We start from the raw sequence: 22,494 nt of genomic DNA on the forward strand, positions 1-22,494 counted from the left end.
AACAAGCTTCTTTGGGTTTTGAAACAAATATTACATATCAGAGGCATTCTTCTAACGGAGGAGACCAAGCAAAGCCAAGAGGCGTCCTGCTAATTGCTCCACAAATGTAAAATTGGAATCAGGGACTCACCCCAAAGAAAGAAGGTCTCTTTTCATCATCAGATATTAAAGGCTACAAACTTTCATCAATTCCCTCCTCAGACATGAGACCCTTATGTGGCTTCCTTGAGTCCCTTGAGTGTTGAGTTACTATCTTCCACATTAAAAACTAAGATATATATATATATTCAATATTTATTTATTTCTTTGGATGCCCTGGGTCTCAGCTGTGCCACCGGGCTCCCTTGTTGCACAGCGCGTGGACTCTCTAGTTGCGGCACACAGGTTTGAGAGCATGCGGGCTTTAGTAGTTGCGGTGCTCACACTCAGTTGCTCCACGGGATGCAGGATCTTAGTTCCCGAACCAGGGATCAAACATGTGCCCCTTGTATTGCCAGGCAGATTCTTAACCACTGAACCACCAGGGAAGTTCCTGAATATTAAGATATATTTTAAAGATATATTTTCAAGACTCAATATGAGCTCAGTTACTCCGTTTTACTTTTTTTGGCCTTGCTGTGTGGCCTGTGAGATCTTAATCTCCTGACCAGGGATCGAACCCATGCCCCTCAGATTGGGAGTGCAGAGTCTTAACCACTGGATCACCAGGGAAGTCCGTTACTCTACTTTAGCCCTTTCCTTCTGTTTCCTTTTTCCACTTTCCTTTCTCTAATTAAATGCCATTTATTCACTAGGCATTGGACCTAATTCATGAACTTGTATGGATCTGGCACTAGGACTTCAAAGTAAACAGCTGATGCTCTTTCTAATGAGCTACCCACGCCCCACATCTGCTTCTTGGTTAGTGTCATCTCACTTATTTGTTCACTACAAAGTCACTGATACAGCTTAATTTCTACATCCTTCTACATAAGGATGCTTCTGATTATCACAAGGATATAAGACTGTCCTGATTACAAGCCCTCTATCCTATTCGCCCCCAAATTCAAGAAAATGTCCAAGAAATGTCAATGTTGTGGTAATCAAATTTCATTCCCTGTATGATCTCTGATACCTAGAAGCAAAACAAAAATTCTCTGACGACCTGATCTGATTTTTAAGCCTAAAACTGAGATCTTCAGATTATGTTATGGGAAGAAGGGGCATGCATGGATGATCCTGGGCGAGATCAGATCTTCTAGTTTTTGTTATGTGAGGAGGGAATGTTGCGTCTATCTGAGCACTGGGGGTGTCAGGAAAACTGTGAGAGTGCATCTTGAGCAAGAGGTGTGACAGAGAATCTGTGCCCTGACTCAGTTCAACAAAAAAAGAGGCAGAGTCCACCTCAACAAGCATTTGTTAAATTGGTATGGTTAAATGTCCTTTATGTGGGACTGCCTTTGTGGCTCAGATGGCAAAGAATCCGCCTGTAATGCAGGAGACCTGGATTCGATCCCCGGGTCAAGAAGATCACCTAGAGCAGGGAATGGCTTCCCACAGTTCAGTATTTTTGCTTGGAGAATTCCATGGACAAAGGAGCCTGGCTGGCTACAGATCATGGGTTGCAAGTGTAGGACATGACTGAAGCGACCAACACTCTAAATGTGACAAATTGTAAAGGATGCCCCAAATGACCAAGATATGCGTCTGAAAGTGAGTTAATAGTGCTTATACTTCAAAATAAGTTCCTTAAAAGGCCTTTTCTGTGCAGACTGACCACCCTGTTGTTCTGTCAGGGGAGTTAGGGTGTGCTGCTCTCCAGAGCTGGTTTTTTGCAGCAATCCCAACTTTAATAGGACAAGGCGATGGCACCCCACTCCAGTACTCTCACCTGGAAAATCCCACGGACAGAGGAGCCTGGTGGGCTGCAGTCCATGGGGTCGCTAAGAGTCGGACATGACTGAGTGACTTCACTTTCACTTTTCCTTTCATGTATTGGAGAAGGAAAGGGCAACCCACTCCAGTGTTCTTGCCTGGAGAATCCCAGGGATAGGAGAGCCTGGTGGGCTGCCGTCTATGAGGTTGCACAGAGTCGGACAACGACTGAAGCGACTTAGCAGCTATAGCAGCAGCAGCAGCTTTAATAGCTTCCCAGGACCCAAGAGTTGTTCCAGGAAGGCAAGAGGTGATGGAGACCAGCTTCTGAGTGAGGAAACTGGAGTCAAACCTCCAGTTCATCAAGGGAAGGGTTAAAAGTACCAATCGATATTAATCCAGCCTAGAGAGAGGACAGATTAGAGTGTGGGGGGTGTCTGAAGGAGTTCCTGAGATCTTTTTCCCTAGAACTCTTGTCATTTCCTTCAGATCTCCACTCAACTGTCCCTGTTTGAGGGAAGGGTTTCTTAGGAGGTAGTCAAGAAAGTGAGGGGGAGGAGAGTCAGGAGCAGAGGCATCACTGAAACCAGAAGGGGAGACAAACACTAGTATGTCATCAAAGGCAATTAGGTTACCAGTATCCTTAGCAAAAGAGTTGTACTTTAGTAAAACTGCTTCCTGCCTAATCCTTCACTCCTGCAATCCTGTACGTCCTCACAACTCACCTATCTCCTTTACAATATGGACCTCACGTGGTTTAATGACCATGTGATAAAACATTCTAAGTTAATGCTCATGATAACTTCCAAGGCCTTACACCTGGTTTTGGTTATTAATTTTCCCCAATTACACAGGTACTTGGAATCTATTTATTGGTTATATCAGGGCAATGATTCATTATAATTATTTCTTTCCTATTGATTCCCTAGTATAGGCCTTACAATAGCTCTTTCAATAGTAAAATGAAAAAGACCACTGGATTTTTTTTTTTTTTTACTATTTAATTGATTTTTTTTTTTTTTTAATTTTTTATTTTTTTAAGTTCTGCAGACTTTTATTTATTTATTTATTTTTTGATACAATTAATGTTCATTTGCTGTTGTATCTTTTTTTTTTTTAATTTTAAAATCTTTAATTCTTACATGCATTCCCAAACATGAACCCCACTCCCACCTCCCTCCCCACAACATCTCTCTGGAAGACCACTGGATTTAGTATCAGAAAACCTAATTATTAGTCTTGATTCCAACCACATGGTCTTGGAAAAACATTTATGTACTCAGAATCTGGACTTTCACAAAATAATACTTACAGTAAAGAGTCACTCATTCAATCACTGTTTACTGAGGAGTTACAATGGGCTTCCCTGATAGCTCAGTTGGTAAAGAATCCACCTGCAATGCAGGAGACCCTGGTTCGATTCCTGGGTTGGGAAGATCCCCTGGAGAAGGGATAGGCTACCCACTTCAGTATTCTTGGGCTTCCCTGGTGGCTCAGTTGGTAAAGAATCCACCTGCAATGCAGGAGACCTGGGTTTGATCCCTGGGTTGGGAAGATCCCCTGGAGAAGGGAAAGGCTACCCACTCCAGTATTCTGGCCTGGAGAATTCCACGGACTGTATAGTCTCTGGGGTGGCAAAGGGTCGGACACAACTGAGCGACTTTCACTTTCACTATGTGCCAAACAGTGAAGTAGGCATTAAGAATAGAATGCATTGGTATAAGGCATAATTACTCTCCTTAAAAATCATTAGCCTGGGGAAGAAAATACACAATGACAGAGAAAAGAGATTATAGTTAAAAGTATTTCATAACAAAGAGCTATACAAAGTATCTGTTTCTTTTATGATATTGTTTGCCCTAATTTATTCCCTAATAACATTTGCTATGTGGGCACCTATGCTACCGTGGAGATGGAAGATGCAAAGATTAATAAAATACAAGAAATTAAAGGAACGGAACTAAGTCTATATTTCTCAACATGGTGAGACTTCAAAACTAATTTTAAAAAAGCTAAAATTTTAAAAAAGAGATAAATTGCATAATCGGTAAGCATAATATGAAATCATTTGTGTAAATTTTCAAAATCATACAGTAAAAATATCATGGAATATTAATGGATACAGATAAATAGATACAAGTTAGGCTGAGGGGATATTCATTCACGATAGTGTTTGCTTCTAGGAAGAGAGAGAAAGGAATGGAACAGGAGATAAAAATAAGGACAAAGTGTTTCTCCATTCTTTTCCCAGTGTTTGTTTAAAAGAAAGAAAGAAAGACAAACTAGAAACTGTCACGATGGTACAAATGTGCTTTTGTATCACCCTGTGTGCTTTCTGGCACTTCAAAAAGTACTAGAAAGAAGTCTCTGCCTTCAAAAGACCCACATTCTAGTAAGGGAGGCAGGCGTGTGAACAGCCATTATGTAAAATGATGTGGGTTTTATGATACACCACATCCTCCCTGTGTTTTATCTCCCTGCCTCATGGGAAGCTGCCATTTGAAGAAATAGTGGAAGGAATTCTTTGTCTGTGTCTCTTGCTCATTTACTTTCTATCTACGCAGCGGCCCCACTTCCACCTCTTCAGAAGACCAAGGCTCTCCGAGTTTGTTCTCCTTGTCATATTTTTGTCTCAGATCTTCCTTCACCAGTTGTGAGGACTTGCTCCTTTTCTTGGGCTGAGAGAGAGATTCTGACCCTTTCTCTCTTGTACTACAGCAAATGACCTTCTTTCCTTTTACCCGTTTTCGAACTTGGTTCCTTCAATCCTTTTTTTTATCCCCCTTCAGTTTTCAATCCTTTCCTCCCAATCCCCCTCCCTCCCATTTCACAAATGCATAGCTATCTCCACCTAATCCCAGTCACGCCACTAACTATCTTGTGGAATCCTATCCCAAGGCCACAGGTGCAAGGCCTTGCATCAAGGCCACAGAAGCGGAGCCCAGAAGCAAGGTCACAGCAAAACTGTCTAAGCCCTATTGCAACCACTGCCAAAACCCCGATCCTTACTGGCCGGCTTCCTGAGCCCGAATTAGGCAAAAGTGCCCACCCCGTAACACCCTGCAGCACCCAACCAATCATTTAATGCTACCCTTCGGGCAGGGATTTTCTTTGTCCTGAGGCTATAAAAATTGGCTCAGTTCAGTTCAGTTCAGTTCAGTCGCTCATTCGTGTCTGACTCTTTGTGACCCCATGAATCCTGGCAGCATGCCAGGCCTCCCTGTCCACCACCAACTCCCAGAGTTCACTCAGACTCACGTCTATCGAGTCAGGGATGCCATCCAGCCATCTCACCCTCTGTCATCCCCTTCTCCTCCTGCCCCCAATCCCTCCCACCATCAGAGTCTTTTCCAATGAGTCAAGTCTTCGCATGAGGTGGCCAAAGCACTGGAGTTTCAGCTTTAGCATCATTCTTTCCAAAGAAATGCCAGGGCTGATCTCCTTTAGAATGGACTGGTTAGATCTCCTTGCAGTCCAAGGGACTCTCAAGAGTCTTCTCCAACACCACAGTTCAAAAGCATCAATTCTTCAGCGCTCAGCCTTCTTCACAGTCCAACTCTCACATCCATATGTGACTACAGGAAAAACCATAGCCTTGACTAGACGGACCTTAGTCGGCAAAGTAATGTCTCTGCTTTTGAATAGGCTATCTAGGTTGATCATAACTTTTCTTCCAAGGAGTAAGCGTCTTTTAATTTCATGGCTGCAATCACCATCTGCAGTGATTTTGGAGCCCAAAAAAATAAAGTCTGACACTGTTTCCACTGTTTCCCCATCTATTTCCCATGAAGTGATAGGACCAGATACCATGATCTTCGTTTTCTGAATGTTGAGCTTTAAGCCAACTTTTTCGCTCTCCTCTTTCACTTTCATCAAGAGTCTCTGAGTTCCTCTTCACTTTCTGCCATAAGGGTGGTGTCATCTGCATATCTGAAGTTATTATTTTTCCCAGCAATCTTGATTCCAGCTTGTGCTTCTTCCAGTCCAGTGTTTCTCATGATGTACTCTGCATATAAGTTAAATAAGCAGGGTGACAATATACAGCCTTGATGTATTCCTTTTCCTATTTGGAACCAGTCCGTTGTTCCATGTCCAGTTCTAACTGTTGCTTCCTGACCTGCATACAGATTTCTCAAGAGGCAGGTTAGGTGGTCTGGTATTCCCATCTCTTTCAGAATTTTCCACAGTTTATTGTGATCCACACAGTCAAAGGCTTTGGCATAGTCGAATAAGCAGAAATAGATGTTTTTCTGGAACTCTCTTGCTTTTTCGATGATCCAGCGGATGTTGGCAATTTGATCTCTGGTTCCTCTGCCTTTTCTAAAAACCAGCTTGAATATCAGGAAATTCACGGTTCATGTATTGCTGAAGCCTGGCTTGGAGAATTTAGAGCATTACTTTATTAGCGTGTGAGATGAATGCAATTGTGCGGTAGTTTGAGCATTCTTTGGCATTGCCTTTTTTGAGGATTGGAATGAAAACATAATACTCTAAAAGCAAAACAGACAAATTCACTCCCTACCCCAGCCCTGTCACAAACAATAAAAATCACTTAAGTTCATTTAGCTAAATTTGTCAGTTTCTGAGACTTGTCATTTTTCCTAGTCATCCTACTTCAAATCCTCCTCCATTCTCCTTTTAGACATACAATCAGTTACTTTCTTTCTAGAAACTCTTGAATCTATCACTTCTTTTTTATTCTCATGACAATTCATCTAGTTCAACCGATAACTACCTCTAACCTAGACTATTGAAAATACTTCCTACTGGGTCTATGCAAGCCTCCAAAAACTTCTTCCATTTCCAACCTATTAATTTTTTTCTGAGACATCAATTTAATCATTTCATGTTTCCCTCACAGAAAGTATTTTAAATATTAGGCTGCAAATTCTGTTCCTCATGATCAAAACCTTTGGTCTCTAGACATGATTGCTTCTAGTTACTGAACACCAGAGAGATTAAGCTAAACAAGTTTCTTCAGAAAAACAGATCATTGCTTTAAATATATTTTAGAGCATACACCCTTCTGAGCAAAAGTGACATCTCATGTCAAAGAGTAAAATAACACATCCACAATTATCTCCATCACAAAGGCTGAAAATCTGGTCCTAATAAATCATTTTTCCACAAAATTTTCCTAGGTTGTTGCTAAATTTAAAGGATATGCATGAGAAGTTGAATAATAAACATTATCTAATGTATTATCTTTGTGATTACAATAAAATGCGTGAATAATGAAACTCTATCCTTGTTCAGTCACCTAAATACTTATGCAAAGAGAGAGGTGGCTGACACAATGAAAAAATATATGAAAAATAATGTATGCACATGTATAACTGAGTCACTTTGCTGTACAGCAGTAATTAACACAACACTGTAAGTCAATTATACATCAATAAATTTTTTTAAGACAACAGAGGTAGTTGAAGTCAATATTCCTAACCTTAAACTAGTTTAACCCAAACTCAATTATTAAATACATATATGGAGTCATAAGGGCTTCCCAGGTGACTCAGTGGGTAAAGAATCCACCTGCAATGCAAATGTAGGACCTGGGTTCCACTCCTGGGTCGAGAAGATGCCCTGGAGGAGGGCATGGCAATGCACTCTGGTATTCTTGGCTGGACAATTGCATGGACAGAGGGGCCTGGTGGGCTACAGTACATTGGGTCTCAAAGAGTCGGACATGACTGAAGTGACTGAGCGCGCGCGCACACACACACACATACACGCACACACACACACACACACAGTCATATACATTTTTTGATATCAGATGGTTTTTCACTGGTATTTATACAATTTGGGAGGTTTACTCCCCACAAGTCTATTCAATATACCCTGCCTGAGAAACTGCTATGTTATCTGTAACACCTAGGGCCACACACCATAGTAACATTTAGCAGGAAACAAAGAGGACTAACACAAAGTATCAAGGTTGTGAAGGGTAAAGACAAGGTAACGTCAGGAAGCAGGATTGACTTAATTTTAGAAAGCATTTCACAAATTTTCATACTAAAAATACTGACTTATCGTGGAAGTGGAGGAAATGTTTCATCATAGTTAGAAAACTTGCTTAAAAACAAAGGTAAGGTTAAGCAGACACTTCTCTCGATGGAGAAGCGTTAACAGAGAGGAGGACCTTCCTTGTATATGTCTTATTTAACCACCTTTATGCAAGATGTGTAAACAGTTACAGTGAAACAAAACCTTTTAGAATTTGGTGCTAGGTGGTTTCTTTCATTGCTGTTTTGTCTAATTCCTTCATTTTGCAGATGGGAAAAGAAATCTATAGCATGGTGACTTGGTCAAGGTGTCACAGATAGGAAAAAACACATCCTGAGTCCCAGACAATGGGCCTTCCTCTACCACTCTGCCTTGCCTTCACTGGCAGACATTGACAGTGACGCTGTGTGCCAAGGGAGTAATTAAACACCGCAGGGAGACTTGACAAAGCTGTCTGAATTGAGCAAGCATGTGTGTCAAAGGACATTCATTGTGTAAAATGTAAGTAGATGCATTGAAGAAAACATAATCTAAACTTTAGTTAAAAGTTTAGAGGCTTTATATAATGCAGCAATCCCATTCCTGGACATACATCTAGAGAAAACTAATCCAAAAAGATACGTGCACCCCTGTGTTCATGGCAGCATTATTTACAATAGCCAGGACATGGAAGCAAACTAAATGTCTATCGACAGATGAATAGATAGATAAAGAAGATGTGGTACCTACATACAGTGAAATATCACTCATCTATAAAAAATGATAATGAAATAATGCATTTTGCAGCAACATGGATGGACCTAGATATTTTCATCTTAACTAAGTCAGAAAGAGAAAGACATATATCATATGATATCCTTTATATGTGGAAACTAAAAAGAAATGATACAAATGAATTTATTACAAAACAGAAACAGACACACAGACTTAGAAAACAAACTTGGTTACCAAAGGGGAAAAGGGCAGGGGAGGGGTATATTAGGAGTTTGGGATTAGCAGATACAAACTACTGTTTCTAAAATAGATATGCAACAAGGTCCTACTATAGCAAAGGGTACTATATTCAATATCTTGTGGAGAACCAGAGTGGAAAAGCATATGGCAAAGACTATAGATATATAGCTGAACTACTTTGCTGTATACCAGAAACTAAAACAACACCGTAAATCAAATATACTTCAATTAAAAAAAAAAGAAATTTCTTTTATGAAACTTTGAAAAAAACTTCATAGGCTTTGATGATCAGTTATAGGAAGGGTGACTATGTTTAATGCTTTCCCATAACTATCAGCTTAATGTGCTGCAGTTCTGGTTAAAAGGCCTTGGCTCACCAGATCTAGAAAAAAAGTGGGAACAAAATAGAAAACACTATCCTATAGCTGTACAAAACTAGAATATCTTTGTACTTGGAAAGCTGTGTTGAGTTTTAAGCATAAAACCTAGAAAAGGATTGAATAGCTGGAAAGAGTCACAAAATGGCAAACAAACTGGTCATAGGGTAGGAGGGACTTCAATGGGGGGGGGGGCTGACGACTGAAACAAATTTAGATCAGAGAGGGAGAACTATTATAGTATGTCTTGGTCTGTTTGGGCTAATAACAGAATACCACAGACTTCGGGGGTTTTAAAAAACAATTTTGTTTCTTACAGTCCTGGAGTTAAAAGTCCAATATCAAGGCACTTACAGATTGAGTGTCTAGTGAGAGTTCACTTTTTGGCTCATGGACGGCCCTCTTCTCACTATAATGTAACATAGCAGAAAGAGGAATCTCTCTAGAGTGTCTTTTATAAAGGCAATAACCCTCTTCATGAGAGCTCCACTTCCAAGGACCCATCTCCTAGTACCATCACATTAGGAATTCAGTCTCAACATATAGATTTGGTGGAGGACAGGGAAGCCTGGAGTGCTGCAGCCCATGGGATTGCAAAGAGTTGGACATGGCTGAGCAATTAACAACAACAACAATATGAAGTACAGTAGAAATACAAAACAAAACAAAAATTATGGAATTAAAAAGACTGATAAGTGACTTGGAACTTCATATATTACTGCTGCTGCTGCTAAGTCACTTCAGTCGTATCAGACTCTGTGCAACCCCATAGATGGCAGCCCACCAGGCTCCCCCGTCCCTGGGATTCTCCAGGCAAGAACACTGGAGTGGGTTGCCATTTCCTTCTCCAATGCACGAAAGTGAAAAGTCAAAGTGAAGTCGCTCAGTCGTGTCCTACCCTCAGCGACCCCATGGACTGCAGCCTACCAGGCTTCTCCATCCATGGGATTTTCCAGGCAAGAGTACTGGAGTGGGGTGCCATTGCCTTCTCCGTCATATATTACTAATGGGGTGTAAATGGGTACAATCCTTTTAGAAAACTCTGTGGTTGTAGCTATTAAAGCTAAACATATGCCTGTCCTATGACCAGCTTTTCCATCCCTAGTTACATACTCAGGAAAGTGAGTACATGTGTCCAAAGAAAAATCCATACAAGAATTTTATAGTAGTATCATTTGTAATATCTCAAACTGCAATGTCCCAATGTCATTGAGATGACCCAAATGTCAATCAGCAAGAGAATACACAAATAAATCATAGTACGTTCATACATGGAATACTGCAAAGTCATCAAAAAGAAAACATGATTTATAATGCAACAACATGTATGAATTTCACAGACTTTATGTTAAGCATAAAGAGTTCATGTGTATCATTTAAATAAAATTTAAGAACAGGAAAAGTAATTGATGATGGTAGAATACTGTTAATAGTCAGAACAGTGTTAATATCCTTGGGGGTGTAGGTATTGTTTGGAAGAGGCTTGAGGAAATGTTCTATATGACTGAAACTGTTCTATATCTTGGTATGTACATATACCAAAAGGCATTAGAATGAACATTTAATATTGCCATTTGTTTGTTTTATTTCAGTAAAAAAAATATGGAAGGTAGGAAGAATGTGATTTAAAGGAGGGTGGTTGTGGTATAACAGGAAGAATGACTGCATTTGTTTTCATCATTCCTCCAGTTATGAATGACTGAGCGTATTCAGCAGAGAGGACCCAAAGACAATATGACTCACTACTTGTCCTTGGAAAGTGCAGTCAAGTGAGAGAGCAGATCCACCAATAACTCTAATATAATTACCATCATCATGGTATGCATAAGGACTGTGGAAACATGGTGAACTGTAAATAGGAAATAGGAAGTCAGTCTTAGTTGTACAGAGGAAGTACATCTGATTTATATATGACTTTTTTTTAGAAGGGCATTCTAAACAAATCCTATATACATGAAGGCACAAAATTACCTAGCAGGTTTGAATTGTGGAATTGTATGACAGGGGCTGGGACAGAGGAGGGAAGATGAGGCTGGAATGGAGCCAGGAAGATTGTGAAAGGCCAAGTAAGTAATAGTAAGGGTTGAGACTGAAGCAGGATGTGACATGATCACATTGGCAGCACAGAAGGACAAACGGGTGGCCATGTAGAGGGAACATAAAGGGGAGATGAGGAGATATTCTGACACCTGCTGGACACACACAAGTATGCCCACCTAGTGGGTAAACTGGATTGTAGGCTGGTTGGTAGAAAAAAATTGGTAAAGTCAGGAATGAAAAATATAACCTTGTTAGTACAAACTGATCATTATAAGATGTTGCTTTGATCATTGATACCTGAGTTCCTTAGCAGTGTAGCACTGAGGGAAATTTTGCAGCATGGTTCATGGTCTAGACTTTGTCCTGAGAGGCAGCAAAGTTTCACTGTGCATGTTTTCCTAAGCACTCTGGGCTTCCAGAGGATCCCCAGTCATCATCCTCAAGCTCAAACTATTGCTTCTGACTTGTTTAGTTTTTACTGTTTTTAAATGATAGTGTAATTAAATTCCTGTGTACATAATTTTAATGTATTATATACTTATATTAATAACATGTTTATATAAATTTATAACATAAAATATTTAAAATGGAAATCCACAGTGAAGAGGACTTCAAAGTTGGATAGGTTTTAAAAATCTTTTTCAAGAATCATGAATAGATAAGTAGTCGGACTTTCCAGGAGATCAGAGAAGAAAAATATAATCAATATAATCTGAGGCATATTCTGATACTAGGTAAAAATCATTATGACATTAATAAATAGTTTATATTTCTGAAGTGCAAAACAACAAAATTATTTCAACATAAACATCTGATTAATTAAATCTGATTATTATTGCAAATGATATAAATGTTGGATGGAAATGGAACTCTTAAGTTCGTATTGTTAAAAGTTGAACAGGCAAGCACATTTTTTAAATCAGAATGGCAAACATGTTTTGCTAAAGCTCACAATTTCAATAGGGAAATTTTGCAATAATTAATGAAGGAAAATTTAAAGAACATAATATAATCAGTTTCATGCATTAAAAAAACTGAAACAAAATTTTTAATCAAAATGTGTCAATGAAGTAATTGCAAAACATTTAAAAACATATCATCAGAGCTTTTAACATAACCTACTGTGTAGTTAAACATAAGTGAGCATTTTTAGACATAAAATACTCAGCTGAACTTTATGGCTGTAACACTGCAATGTAGATTTACAGCTTTGACTATGGCAAAGCATTTATCTACTGAAAGGAGAAGGAAACCTTTAGGAAAACATATAAATCAAAGTAGCACATTCAATTACTATTGCTAAAACTTTGAATGTTTCATGCAAAAGTGCTTTAATAATACCTTATTTGCAAAACTCAAGATGCTAAAACACTAGAATTCCCTGGTGGCTCAGATGGTAAAGAATCTGCCTGCAATGTGGGCGACCTGGGTTCGATCCCTGAGTCAGGAAGATCCCCTGGAGAAGGAAATGTCAACCCACTCCAGTATTCTTGCCTGAAAAATCTCATGGGTGGAGGAGCCTGACAGGCTACAGTCCATGGGGTCGCCTACCGTCCATGGGGTCGGCTACCGTCCATGGGGTCGCCAACAGTCAGACACATCTGAGTCACTTCACTTTCAGGTCTTTTATTTTTCCTTTCTGGTAAATATGCTAAAGATATTAACAGTTAAATGTTTTTTGTTGATCTGGGGGTGCTAGTAGGACAGCACGTGTGATATCTCAAACTATTTGAATAGGTACCAAGAAAGATGGCTTCACTGAGAACCATTAACATGAAGAGAGTGCCAGAGTGGTGAAATGGCACTTCTGGAGTTTCAGCCCACAGTTTTTTGAAAAAAGTTCCAAATGTTTTGTTTCGGTTGTAACTCACTGTAGACCCAGTTGCATCAATATACCCAGATGATGCAATAAAAGATGTATATCAAATAAACCAATATAAATATTTTCTTTTCACTACCATGTATTAAATATAAACCAGAGATATTTAAATTAATTGAGATAATTAAGATAATTGAGCCCCTCTAAGTGTCAGGTGCTGGTGATGTATTAATGAGTGAGACATATCCCTGCCCTCACAGAGCTTACTATCACAAGAGGGAAAACAGACAGTAAAATAAATGAAGTAGAAGGTCAGGAACTGAACAAGCATAAGTGAATAAAGAGTGAAGATGTAGTTTACATAGGGAGGTCAGGGAAGGCAATATTTGAACAGAATTCTGAAGGACAGTTGGGAGTGGCTCATGTGACCATCTTGAGAAGGGTCATTCTAGGCAGAAGGCAGAGCAAGAGCAAAGGCTCTAAAGTAGTAGTGTGCTTGCTGATGGACTCAAAGCCTGCCAAAAGGCCAGTGTAGCTAAAAGAACCACTGTCGTTGCTGTATGAAGACAAGACTCCAGGGCAGCGAAAATGGGAGGAGACTAAGTTCTGAAACTCTTGAGCTGTTTGTCGCTAAGCAAGATAGCAGTATGGGTGGTGCCAAAAGAAGAGGTGATCTAGATGATAAGTCAGTCTCAAAGGCAGAGCCAACAGGATTCAGCAAAGCTTGATTATGGGATACAGGAAAGGAGGAGGAACAATGTATGCAAGGGCTTTGGCTCTAGCGACTTGTTGAATGAATGGAGACACCCTTCAATGAGAAGGTGAAGACTTGGGAGAGAACAGGTTTGAAAGGGAAAATCTAGAGTCTGGGTTTGGATGTGTGAAGTCTAAGATAACACGTTAGAAGTTTTTAAATCTTCTCAACAATCTTTTTAATATCTCCAAAGGAGGTATGACCACTTTCTCTGTTTTATGGATATCAAAACTAAGGCTTTGAGATTTTCTCATGAGCAATGAGTTGGGACTAATTCTGGAGATCAAAAAAGGAAACAGGCCAGGAAATTGAGGCAGTAAAAGATAGTCAATGAATTTCGTTCAGCAGGTATTTGTAGAAGACCACTATGTACCACTATTAGCTGCTGTGGGGAAGAGGGAGGGAATTAAAAACATTACTCTTTTGCTATCCTCCAGGAATTTGCAATGTTGTAAGAGAATGCAGGAACAGTAGGTAACACTGAAAGCGTTGTACCATAGCTCAAAGTAGGATAGCATTAAAGATAATCACTGAGGTAGCTTAGTGGAAGGAGAAAAGTCAATAAGGGCCAGAATAATGTGATTAAACTCCTTTCTGGAAGCTATGTTGTTGTTTAGTGGCTAAGTCATGTCTGACTCTTTGCAACCCTATGGACTGTAGCCCACCAGGCTCCTCTGTCCATGGGATTTCCCAGGCAAGAATACTGGGACGGGTTGTCATTTCCTTCTCTGGGGGATCTTCCTCATCCAGGGATTAAATCCATGCCTCCTGCACTGGCAGGCAGATTCTTTACCACTGAGCCACCAGGGAAGGCCCTGGAAGATACAAGGGAGGGTTTTAATGAGAAGGAGTTGGATGGAGGCAGGGAGATCTTCAGGCCAGGAAACTGCATGAGAATAGTCAGCATGTGCCAGGGGATACCACAAAGATCATTCAGCTGGAGCAAAGGAAGATAAAGATGTTTGGGCAGAGAAAGACTAAATTAGGCAGGGTTGTGAAAGCCAGGCAGACTATCTCACGTTGTACCCTGTGGGTAACTGGAAGCTAGTGATGGTTTCTATGGCTAGAGCTGAAACATGATCAACGTTCACCATTTCTTAACTAACATTTTCCTAGTATGTTGCCAAACTCCTACTGGCAACACTTAACATTGTACTTGTATTTAATATTTTTCATTTGCAATAAAAATGATCACATATAACATCCAGGTAGATATTTTGACATGCAAACTCCTTTTGGTTCCAAACTCATTCAAATAATACATTTTTGTCCAAAACGAGAAATTATAATGTGAGGTTATGAAAAGTCCATTTCCCTCTTAACATTCTTCCTAGCAACTCAGTTGTTTTCATTGGCTTTTATTAAAACAACCTTTGTGCGAACTGGCAATTTGTTTTGTAAATATCAGTGAAAGCATATTTCAGAAAATATTGTAATAAAAACCAACCCAATTTCAGAAATATGCTTGCTGCCAGACATCAGTCTTCAGCTCATATTATGAGTATTTCCAGTAAGTCTTAAATACACATTAACATGAGAAATAGGTTACTGTTGAAGATCAAAAAAGTTGAAAAATCCTCCACTGCCTCTCAAAAATTACTCAAGGGTTCTGCCCAATAAAGCATATTTCTCTTTTGATAAACTGCATTCATAATGGTTTCGAGCACAACTGAACATTTTTCCTCCCAAACCTACTTAGACTGTTTATTATTGTCCTAGCATGTCTATACTTTATAACTTTATTTAAGATGTCTGGAATATAAACATTTCAGCAATACCTGTCCAGAACCCTTATCTACTTTCCAAACCTTTACAAGGTGTAAGCTTTGTTCCAGATTCCTAGGAAATTGCATTACTATTTTTTCAAGTGTGTACAACTCAGCAATTGTCACTAAGCTATGTTTAATAAGAGACAAGTATTATTCCCCAGCTGATGTATAATATAATGAGGAGTAACTGCTAACTCGGAGAAGGCAATGGCACCCCACTCCAGTACTCTTGCCTGGAAAATCCCATGGACAGATGAGCCTGGTGGGCTGCAGTCCATGGGGTGGCTAAGAGTCAGATACGACTGAGCGACTTCAATTTCACTTTTCACTTTCATGCACTGGAGCAGGAAATGGCAACCCACTCCAGTATTCTTGCCTGGAGGATCCCAGGGACGGGGGAGCCTGGTGGGCTGCTGTCTATGGGGTCGCACAGAGTTGGATACGACTGAAGCAACTTAGCAGCAGCAGCAGCAACCGCTAACTATATGTTCTAAAGAGTTTTCACTTTAATGCCTCCTGGTTGGCAGAGAAATATCTCTGTGAAGTGAAATGGAATCATTGCATATTTTTTTTGGGTGGGGGGGGGTGGATACTGCTACAACCAGCCTATTTATCCGCTGTGATACTTTTTTATATAAATGTTTTCTGTCCCTTCCTCTTCTCTTGGAAAACAGCTGCTCAGTCTACTAACTGTCCTGTCCTGGTTTCTACAATAAAAGTTTCTTCATATTCCAAAATCAGTCAGTGAATTAATTTTGTACAGATTTTGAGTATGGGTTTGTGTGACTAGAAACATGCTAGCCATTGTGGAGAATAAGATATGATTTTTCTGTGAAGCAGCTCACATGATACTTAATGCTCTCTAAAACATGAAATGATAGCAAATAACTCAAGGCATACTTGCAACCAAGGACTGTTGTAAAAGACAGGGCCAGGAGCAAGGGTGAGGGAAGACGATGTGGGTTAGGGTAGTCAGGAAAGCTTACTGCAAGGCATGGCTTTATGAGAGCCTAAAGGAATGGGTCTGACAAGGAGACGGAAGGTGGAAGTTCATTTTAAGTAGAGAAACTATTATGAGTGAAAAAGCAGAATGGAGGGAGTGAACTCTTACTGCACTGTTATTGGAAGCCAGGTGCAATACAGTCTCTCTGAAACGAAGCAAATGTCATTTACTCCTCAGTCTTACTCCGGGAGGTGGTAAGGGGCAGGGAAGACTGGCATGCTGCTATCCGTGGGATCACAAAGGGTCAGACACGACTTGGCGACTGAACAACAACCTCTTTGAGGTGAATGTTATTATCTCCATATGACAAAAGGAGAAAGAGGCTTAGGGAAGGTAAGACACTTGCTGTAGGCCATCCATCAGGCCGTTCAAAATTACGACTATTTACCCAGATCGGCTGGGCCCCACAGCTGGGGTTTTCTCCGCAAGCTCATTAGCTTCTTCGTGTGTCTGTACCTCGAGGAGGAGACTGCCTTGCCTGGAGCAATTCAATTTGATAGTTAAATGGGGACCAGTTTAAAGAGGGTTGAAGAAGCCAGGGTGATTAGGTTTTGAGAGTACAGACAGTCACTGATACTTTCTGATGGGGGAGTGAACACGGTGTGAGCAGTGTTTAGGAAAGGCACAGTGGCCACTGGTTTCACAAACAGGCTTGGTGTGACAAAAATAGATGATTGTATCATAAGTAGAGGTGAGGGGGCTATTGTAAAAATTCAGGGATCAAAATGAAGAATGAAGGCCTGAGGAAGAGACAAAGATGAGAAAATATTAAAGGAAAAATTAAGAGAACGTTGAGGCCAGCTGAATAACAGGAGCAACGACTCACTCTTGATGAGCTTCAATGACTGTAGGAATTCCAGTGCCACCGACAGAAATTGGAAAGTGGAGAGACGAAGGTGGTCTTAGACACTGATGAGCCAAATTTTGACAGGCACAACCAGGAAATGTGGCATATTTCTAGGTAGTAGAAGGAGGCATTTTTTTCACACTTTTTAAAAAAATAGCATTTTGTATAGATCTTGAAATTTGAAACAAAGTATTTAAATTTCCCCTTAGTGAATGTGAAGTTGCTCAGTCATGTCCGACTCTTTGTGAACCGTGGACTACAGCCCACCAAGCTCCTCCATCCATGGGATTCTCCAAGCAAGAATACTGGAGTGGGTTGCCATTTCCTTCTCGAGGGGATCTTCCTGACCCAGGGATCGAACCCAGATCTCCCACATTGCAGGCAGACGCTTTTAACCTCTGCACCACCAGAGAAGCCCTTAATATTGGTTCAAAATGTATTTTTTAAATTGCAAGGTCTATATTAAATGCTATAGTTATATCATAACATATAGTTCTATTAAGGAAGAAGGACTAGAGAGAAAATCTATAATCTGGTCCCTCACGTGCCAATTCATTGCATATTTTTGGACCAGAATTTAACCAGAACTTAAAATACTTGAATCCTCAGATCTTTAAAAGAAGCAGGTTAGCCCAAATACCCCAGGAACCTCAATCTCTGAGTGAGTATTGTGAAGGACAGCATTACCATGTATATTATTAATCTGTGCCTTTGATGCAAATATCAAATATTCATTTGAAAGGGATAAACAAACATACACTGATAATGAAAATACATAAATTTAAAAAGCAAGACCTCATGAGTCTCAATAAAGACCTAAATATATTACAGTAGATGTTTACAAATGTTTTTAAATATGTGGATATTTATATTAAAGAGGGATCAAAGGCTTAATCAAGAAATAAAATCTTAATGATGAATGTAAGGTAAATGACAGTAAGTGTCCAATACCTTAGTAGGGGATTAGGGACCTAAAATCATCTTTACAAAGTGAAATCAGTAAATTTGATTAGTTTGATTAGTGAGGTTGACTGGGTTAAGGTATATGTGGATTGCCAGAAATTTTTTTTTGTTTGTTTTTTAACAGTTTCTATGGTGGGTCACAGTAAGCAAATGAAATAATTGCTATGCGAATAGTTGGTCTTACAAGTTATGGCTGCCTTCTTGCCACACCTAAAAATGAGACCTTAAACTTGGAATAAATGAAAAGATAAAATCATCCAAGGATAATTTGAAAATATGAAAGTATTTAAGAATTAAGATTAACAAAATCTCAAACCACACTCTACCTATGAGATTTCTAAATGAACTTGAACTTTTAGAGACTCCTCACATTCTGAAGACATTTTTGGGACAAAAATCCACAATAAAGAAAAATGGGTGTTTCCAAGTGCTGGAGGGAGGGAGGTAGTGGAATTAGGAAATGGATATAGTTTCAGATGAGGAAGATGAAAGAGTTTTGAAGATGGAAGGTGGTGATGGTTGCACAATAATGTGAAGATACTTCATGCCATTCACTGAACAGTACATTAAAAATGTTTATGGTGATAACTTTCTTGTTATATGTATGTTTTACCACAATAAAAAATACAAATATAAATATCATAGACCAGAATGCTTCAGGATAGCACCTTTTATCACTGAGGACCTGGGTTAACATCTGTTCCTATCACTGTGGCCAGTAGAGGCTGCCTTCACAGTTGCAGATGTATGGCAAAACCAATACAATATTGTAAAGTAATTAACCTCCAATTAAAATAAATAAATTTATATTAAAAAGATTTTAATTTATAAAACACTAAAGTATCTCTAATACTTAATGCTGCTAGATATCATAAATATAATGTCTATGTCATACACAAGACAACATAAGATACATTTTTGTAGTCTTGTCCCTAAATATTTCCAATTTACCTAATTTGAAGTGTGACGGTTCAATACACTAATAATATAATATGTTCATATATAACAATATTATCTATTCACATATATAATAACAAGCTAAATGTTTGTACAGCAACGTTAGTAAATGATCATTTGATTGACAGAATTAATTTACGAGCAATGTACACCTAGAAGCCATGTAACCTACATTTTTTCCTGTCTCAATTTAAGTGTCCCAGGTTCATTTAAGGTACATATTGGTCTCCTTTCTGAAAATAACTGTCCTCCTGCTTTCTACCTACGCAAACTCTACCTATTCTTCAGAACTCAGATAAAGGTATATATCTTAAAAAGCATTTCCTGGCTATCTCATCCCCCTTTGATCTTCCTAACCTCTAGACTCAATATAATCATCTAATGCTTAGAAATAGACTGCCTTGTATTATTTGCTATCATTTTGTGTTTTAGAACCAACTAAAATGTACTGAAAATCTGGTGATTATTCTAGCCTCCAAGAGACAGCCCAAAAGAAACTGATCCCAAGAGACAGCCCAAGAGACAGCCCAAGAGACTGATCCAAAGTAAATTTACTAAAACCAAGTTGTGAACCTATTTATTCTCTGTAAACTCTAGTGCAGCTCAATGCAAACAGGACTTCAAACTTGCTACTGATTAGGACTATTTAATCAGTTAATTCTAAAAACTGGCTTCTGGAGGACTGAGAGGAAAACTTCCCTCTCCCTGGCCCCCAGTGAACACAATCACAGAGAAGCACACACATACTCAGCCATATATAATGGAGCACAGTTTGCACAGCAGTAGAACTCCATGGAAAGAAACCCTGGAACTAAAGCAGCAACATTTTTTGCGCACCCAGTATGTACAAAGAACTTTGTTAAGCCCTATGAATAAGGAATTCACACATCTATAGTCATCTTTAACCCAAATTCAGAGTCTATTACATTGTGGTTAGGGCATGCCTCTGGGCACTGGACTTCAGGTTTAATTTGGGAATTTTCCTCTGGGATCAGACATGAAACCAAGCTGAGAAAAAAATATGAGAGGAGGTGGAGGGTAGTTGCCTTCCCTCTGCCATAAAGAACCTGTATTTCAACAAACTGAAGAAGTTTACTTGTTGTAGTTAAAGCTACATATTTCGTTGAGTTCAAATTCTTTCTATTACATATAAGATTTATTGAAATTATATTGTTTAGGCAGGAACAAGAAAGCTGAATATTATTTCAGGTTTTCAAATCATAAGGGAAAATAGTGCCTTTAGGTTTTCCATTCAACTAGGAAAATTATAGCTTCATATTTGCAACACTAAAGCTTAATGCAATGTCAGCAGCTCCATCAAACTCTGTTGTTCAGCAGTTTATAATTCAAGGAGAAATGTTCTCTCCAAGCCCAAACTTGGCCTACACAATTTCAAAGAAAATGGAGAAAAAATTATTTTGGCTAGTAGTGAATTATAAAAGCAAAAGAGAGGGTGCTTTTATAGAGTATTTTAAAAAACATCTTTGAGAATTTGAGAATGTAACTGGGAATTACTGAGTTGACATCCTTCATTCCTAAGGTTATAGAAATAACCCCAAATTCCATGACATCATGTCAGAATCGGCAATATCTTAATTACTTTCACAAAATTCTTCATCTGGTGGAATTTCATATCAGACAGGATCACTGTTCACAGGGGAAAACAATAATAGTGGAAAATAAGGACAAATAGAAATCTCTCATGAGAATATCATGAAACTTCAGATGTATTTTACCTTTAAGTACTCACTCTCTAGTGCAACATATATGCATAGAAAATGAAAAAAAAATTTTTCCAGTTTTTTAAGGTGTTTTTGGAACGGCAGCCTGGAATTCCCAGAATTCCTTCTTGCAAATGTTATCTTTCACTTAGAAACAACTTAGTGTTGAAGTGAATTTCTGGCAGCAGATGACAGGAGGTACTGGGCTGCCCAATTCGCTGGAGGTGGTGGGTATGAGCAGGGTGGAGAACTGGTCAGTGATGGATGGCAGGTGTGTTATAGATTACCTTTGTGTCATCCTATGGATGAGTCTAGCAGTCAACCCCTCACTACTCTGATCTCCTAGACTACCTTCAAAATACATCTAAGCGTTTGATTTTGTGGTATTAGGGCGTTGCATAAGAAAGTCATCCTTTCCTATCTGTAGAAGGCTCTTTTGTATTAAATACACTGATACCAAATGCATGGATACTCCATGTCTATTTTCATACAGCTCTTATTGAAGCCTTACTATGTGCCAGGCTATAAATGATTCAGCAGGATTTTTTCCTCAGGAGAAATAAGGAGAAAGTGAGTAGTTCATAAAGACAACTCCAGTATATTCGTGGAGTACCTTCTGGATGACTTCACTGAATAGGATGGTGAGATGTCAGAACCTCTACTCTTCCCCCACCACTCACTTTCATCCCCTCTTGAAATCGGAGTCCCTGTTTCTCTTCCCTCAATGCTCCCTGCGGTGGGACCCTAGGATTTTTGTGAACAAAACCATCAAGCCTGGGAGAGCGGTACTAAGTACAGTTTTCCGAGAGGGCAGCGGTGATGTCTAGAAGAGAAGGCCAGCCTGGCGGCGTCGCCTGGGGAGTCTGGCTCGGGCTTTCAGCACTGGAGTCGGGGTAGGCAGCGGGGTGGGGTGGTCAGAGAGGATTTACGGGGTTCCGGGCATACCTGGTTGAATTGTGCAGCTATGAGCGAGGGTTCCCATATCTTAGAGCCGGTGGTGGTTGTCCCGCCTTTCTCTTTCTTGGGTGCCATGCAAAGAACGGGAGGAGCATTAGCCTCTAAACTGGCCTCAGGCCTGGACTAAGCGTCCCCGCTGCCACAGTAACCGAAGCCACGCCCAGTTCCTGAAAGGATTGGCTACCCTCTGCTAAACGTGTTCTAAAGGCTCTGGTCAACCGCTTCCGTCGCCACGGTAACCGGCAACTCGTGGGCGGGACTCCAGTCCCCAAGGTTAAATCAGAAATTCCCAGCCACAGAAATGTGCAAGAGGGGGAGGAAAGGATACAACTAGCCTCGAGCTGGTCAAGCTTTCTTTTACGCCCACCCTCTGCTTTCTCTTTAGAGCCTTCTCTGGTCGGAGACATTGTCGAGAAATTCAGAATCCCTAGAATCCCGTCCACGACTTCTTTACCAAGATTTCTTCCACCTTG

The 22,494-nt window shown here is 39.8% G+C and overlaps 1 protein-coding gene across 1 annotated transcript in view; it reads right to left on the bottom strand.

The window, feature by feature from the left end:
• SPAG17 (sperm associated antigen 17) overlaps positions 1 to 22,222 on the bottom strand; it is a 242,972-nt gene extending 220,750 nt beyond the window's left edge. The window contains exon 1 of the mRNA XM_018046513.1: positions 22,010 to 22,222. Within this exon, the coding sequence (XP_017902002.1) occupies positions 22,010 to 22,096 (87 nt within the window). The 5' untranslated portion in view covers positions 22,097 to 22,222. The remainder of the gene's footprint in view (positions 1 to 22,009) is intronic.

The sequence above is a fragment of the Capra hircus genome, chromosome 3 (assembly GCF_001704415.2).
Source record: "Capra hircus breed San Clemente chromosome 3, ASM170441v1, whole genome shotgun sequence".
Classification (NCBI taxonomy): Eukaryota; Metazoa; Chordata; class Mammalia; order Artiodactyla; family Bovidae; genus Capra; species Capra hircus.